General features: G+C 52.1%; 1 protein-coding gene across 2 annotated transcripts in view; it reads right to left on the bottom strand.

Moving 5' to 3' along the window:
• ankfn1b (ankyrin repeat and fibronectin type III domain containing 1b) overlaps window positions 1–2372 on the bottom strand; it is a 151964-nt gene extending 149592 nt beyond the window's left edge. For both annotated transcript variants that reach the window (XM_072679182.1, XM_072679181.1), the window contains exon 1: window positions 2332–2372. Coding sequence is in view for 1 of the 2 variants with exons in the window: in XM_072679181.1 (XP_072535282.1) it covers window positions 2332–2348 (17 nt within the window). In the remaining variant the exon portion in view is untranslated. The remainder of the gene's footprint in view (window positions 1–2331) is intronic.
• Window positions 2373–5000: the final 2628 nt, after the last annotated feature.

Genomic DNA, 5000 nt, shown 5'->3' with positions numbered 1-5000 from the left:
TAGCTATAGCTCTTCATTATCTCTCTGTCCAGCACCTCCTCACACTTCATAACCTGCTCCTACATTAGCTATAGCTCTTCATTATCTCTCTGTCCAGCACCTCCTCACACTTCATAACCTGCTCCTACATTAGCTATAGCTCTTCATTATCTCTCTGTCCAGCACCTCCTCACACTTCATAACCTGCTCCTACATTAGCTATAGCTCTTCATGATCTCTCTGTCCAGCACCCCCTCACACTTCATAACCTGCTCCTACATTAGCTATAGCTCTTCATTATCTCTCTGTCCAGCACCTCCTCACACTTCATAACCTGCTCCTACATTAGCTATAGCTCTTCATTATCTCTCTGTCCAGCACCTCCTCACACTTCATAACCTGCTCCTACATTAGCTATAGCTCTTCATGATCTCTCTGTCCAGCACCTCCTCACACTTCATAACCTGCTCCTACATTAGCTATAGCTCTTCATGATCTCTCTGTCCAGCACCCCCTCACACTTCATAACCTGCTCCTACATTAGCTATAGCTCTTCATTATCTCTCTGTCCAGCACCTCCTCACACTTCATAACCTGCTCCTACATTAGCTATAGCTCTTCATTATCTCTCTGTCCAGCACCCCCTCACACTTCATAACCTGTTCCTACATTAGCTATAGCTCTTCATGATCTCCTTCTACAGAAGCTGGAAGCCTTGGTGGAGTCATGGATGATCAGTTATCGTTCTCATGTTGCAAACGTAACTCGGTCCTGCAGATTCCTCCTGTACAACATCCGGAGAACTCCACCCTTCCTCTCTAGAGAGTCGCCCAGGTGCTCGTTCAGTCTCTCCTTACTTCAAGACTTGACCACTGCAGCTCTCTTCTGGCTGGTCTTCCTCTGCTCACCATCAGACCCCTGCAGCTGATCCAGAACACAGCGGGTCGGGTCGTCTTCAACGTTTCTAAGTTCAGTCATGTTCAGCTCCTCCTCTGCTGCGTTCTCTCTTCACTGTAGCTTCCTGTAGCTGCTGCCCTCATCAGATTCAGACCCCTGACTCTGGTCTACAAAGACAAGACTGGACCAGCCAGCCCCTCCGTACTTGATGGGGATGGTCAAAAGCCAAGAGCCCTTCCAGCTTCAAGTACGGCTCGGCTCGACCCGCCATCCTTTAAGATCCACGGAAGACGAGCGTCCAGACTTTTTACTGTCCTGCACCGAAGTGGTGGAACGAACTTCCCCTGGGTGTCCGAACAGCAGAGTCCAACGCTCGCTGTCCTCAAACCCAGACTGAAGACCCTCCTCTACTGAGAGGACTTGGGTGAAGAGTAGAGTACTATGGTCTCCATATTGACTTGTGTTTAGTAGAGTCTAAGATTAGAGGATCTGAATTTTAGTCTATTTAAACTAGCTGAGGTTCTTCTTCAGTAAACAGTGAAGCTCCTCTGTAAGAACTCTGGAGAAGAACGTCTGATAAATGCAGTAAATGTAAAATTCCTGCAACTATTGTGAGAAGTTTGTGGAAGGATTTCCAAAACGTTTGACTAAAGTCTAAAGTCTGCAGTTTAAGGGCAATGACACCAAATACTAATGAAATGTGTTTAAACTTTTGACTTTGAATAAAGTAATAAAAATTCCCCTCTCTGATTATTCTGGCGTTTAGCAAATAGAAATAATGTTGGTATTCCTAACAGACCTAAAACAGGAAAAGAGTGTGTGTCAGTAAGTGTGTGAGTGAGTGTGTGTAAATGGTGCAGTGAATTGTGACCAAACAGAGACAGAGTCAATCAAATTGGTCTAGTGTAACGCTCCCGTCAGTCTACTTCTAGGACTGGTGAGTGCAGTGTAAGCTTTGAGTCAGAGAGTTTCTGTTGCTCGGCTCAGGTAAACATATTGGAGTCAGGGTCTACAGACACAGCAGAGATCAGGAGAAAAACACTGGCGTATCCCTTTAAACAAAACCTGTGAGCCTGCTCAGAGACCAAACAACAGCACCCTCTAGTGTCTGTCTCTCTCTCTCGCTCTCTCTCTCACACACACTCTTTCTGACACGTGTAAGTTTGAGCTGATTTCTGTAGGACCCTGGAGATTATACAACTTACTTAATGATACAGTGAGAGTATCACACACACACACACACACACACAGAGTTGTGTATATATAATATGGCCAACACCTACCCCGTGCTTCCTCTCAGTGATAGCTGATAGTCCACAAGTCAGTGATACAGAAACACTGTACCCACAACCCCAGAGACAGGTGTTTCTAATAAAGCAGCCAGTAGTAGAGGTGGGTGGTGGAGGATCGATCACTAAAAATGTTAGAAGCTTAAAGAGAAGGAGAAGAACTTACTCCATCAGACTGTCCATCCTGCTCCAACATCAGCTACACCTGATGAGAGAGAGGAGAGAGGAGGGGGAGGAGAGAGAGAGGGGAGAGAGAGGAGGGGAGGAGGAGGAGAGAGGGGAGAGAGAGGAGGGGGAGGAGGAGAGAGGAGGGAGGAGAGAGAGAGTGGAGGGGAGGGAGAGAGGGGGAGAGAGAGAGAGGGGAGAGAGAGGGGGGGAGGAGGAGAGAGGAGGGAGGAGAGAGAGAGTGGAGGGGAGGAGAGAGGATGGGGAGAGAGAGGAGGGGAGAGAGAGGGGGGGGAGAGAGGAGGAGAGAGAGAGAGGGGAGAGAGAGAGGGGAGAGAGTGGAGGGGAGGGAGAGAGAGGGGAGAGAGAGAGGAGGGGGAGGAGGAGAGAGGAGGGGGAGGAGGAGAGAGGAGGAGATAGAGAGGAGGGGAGGAGAGGGAGAGAGAGGAGAGAGGGAGAGGGAGGGGGAGAGAGAGAGGAGGAGAGAGGAGTAGAGAGAGAGGAGGGGAGGGAGAGAGGGGGGAGGAGAGAGAGGAGGGGAGGGAGAGAGGGGGAGAGAGAGAGGAGAGAGGAGGAGAGAGAGAGGAGAGGAGGGAGAGAGGGGGGGAGAGAGGGGGAGGGAGAGAGGGGGAGAGAGAGAGGAGGGGAGGGAGAGAGGGGGGAGAGAGAGGAGGAGAGAGGAGGAGGAGGAGAGAGGGGAGGAGAGAGAGGAGGAGGAGGAGAGAGGGGGAGAGAGAGAGGAGAGGAGGGGAGGGAGAGAGGGGGAGAGAGAGAGAGAGGAGGGAGGGAGAGAGGGGGAGAGAGAGAGGAGGGGGTGAGAGGGGAGGAGAGAGGGAGGGAGAGGAGAGGGGAGAAGAGAGAGAGAGGAGGGGAGAGAGAGAGGAGAGAGAGAGGAGGGGAGGAGAGAGCGGGAGGAGAGAGGGGGGGAGAGAGAGGAGAGAGAGAGAGGGGAGGAGAGAGATGAGGGGAGGGAGAGAGGGGAGAGAGAGAGAGAGGAGGGGGAGAGAGGAGGAGAGAGAGAGGAGGGGAGGAGAGAGCGGAGGAGAGAGGGGGGGAGAGAGAGAGGAGAGAGAGAGGGGAGGGAGAGAGAGAGGAGGGAGGAGAGAGGGGGAGGGAGAGTGAGGAGGGGAGGAGAGAGAGAGGAGGGGAGGAGAGAGGAGAGAGGGGGGGAGAGAGGAGGAGAGAGAGGGGAGGAGAGAGAGGAGGGGAGGAGAGTGGGGGAGGAGGAGAGAGGGGAGGAGTGAGAGAGGAGGGAGGAGAGGGGGGAGGAGAGAGAGGGGAGGAGAGAGGTGGGAGGGAGAGAGGGAGGGGAGAGGAGAGAGAGGAGAGAGGAGAGGGCAGAGAGGGAGGAGAGTGGGAGAGAGGGAGGAGGGGGGTGAGAGAGGGGGGAGGAGGGAGAGGGGAGAGAGGGAGGGGCAGAGAGAGAGGAGAGAGGGAGAGAGGGAGGGGCAGAGAGAGAGGAGAGAGGGGGGAGAGAGAGGGGAGAGAGGTGGAGGAGAGGGGGAGAGAGGGAGCAGAGAGAGAGGAGAGAGGGGGAGAGAGAGAGGAGAGAGGAGGAGGAGAGAGGGGAGAAGAGGGAGGGGGAGAGAGAGAGGAGAGAGGAGGGGCAGAGAGAGAGGAGAGAGAGGGAGGAGAGAGGGAGGGGCAGAGAGAGAGGAGAGAGAGGGGGAGGAGGAGGCAGAGGTTGATTGGTGTTCTGTGAGTCAGTCACACTAAAAATGAGCTTCTGTTAAATATCACTTTCTTTGGTAATTCATCCAGAACTGAGCAGAGTTTAACTGAAACTTTATAATCGAAGAGAAGCTGAAGAGGATCAACGAACAGTTATGGCATTTAGCAGACGCTCTTATCCAGACACAGACTCAGCACCCAGCACTTCAGCCCTGCAGACAGTGGCTCCAGCAAAGCAGCAGCCGGGAAAGCCAGGAAAGCCGGAGGAGCTACTGATGGATTCAACCGGGAAATTCATCGACCCAACGCGGATAGTCCCTGGATTCAAGGTGATCACAAAACGTTGTGGAAACACCACCAAAGCCCATCAGCTGCTTGATCATAACACTCTAGGTAGCCCACAGATCATCATAATACTCCAGGATACGGTGGAGGCAGTAATCAGTGTAGCTGTAACAGTCCAGGATAATTATCTCCACTCTACCACCTCAACTTATCAGCCAAATCCACAAGGAGGTCTTTATAGGTTGTGCCAATCTTCCCAATCCCAGGTCTTCCCAATGTGCATATAGCATATCACCCCACCATCAGCTTGTGGCACATGTATGATGGACCTCATCTGCCTTACATCGCATCCCAAGAAAGCCTCAGAGTCCTAGAGCAAAAGTATACCATAGCTCCCAGAACCAGAGGCCACTGACATACAACAGACCTTAGAACCAGACAGCACCGGTAGACCCCAGCCCCAGCTCCCACAACCAGAGGGCAGCATCGTACCATCGAGGTGGGGGGAGAAACGACCCTTCGTCTGCTCGAAGGCACAGCAGGCCCTGGAAATCACACTGCTGGTTAAAACTTAATCAGAAATTTGTCCTATCAGAGACAGACACGTACCTCTGTGCTGCCTACACTCCTCCAATAGAACTGCCCTATTATGATGAGGAGTATCTAAACAACAATATAAACAGTCAGTTCAAATTAAAAAATGAAATCATGCCA

Source organism: Salminus brasiliensis, chromosome 5 (genome assembly GCF_030463535.1).
Source record: "Salminus brasiliensis chromosome 5, fSalBra1.hap2, whole genome shotgun sequence".
In the NCBI taxonomy this organism is placed as follows: Eukaryota; Metazoa; Chordata; class Actinopteri; order Characiformes; family Bryconidae; genus Salminus; species Salminus brasiliensis.
This window is presented reverse-complemented; position numbering and strand designations above follow the sequence as displayed.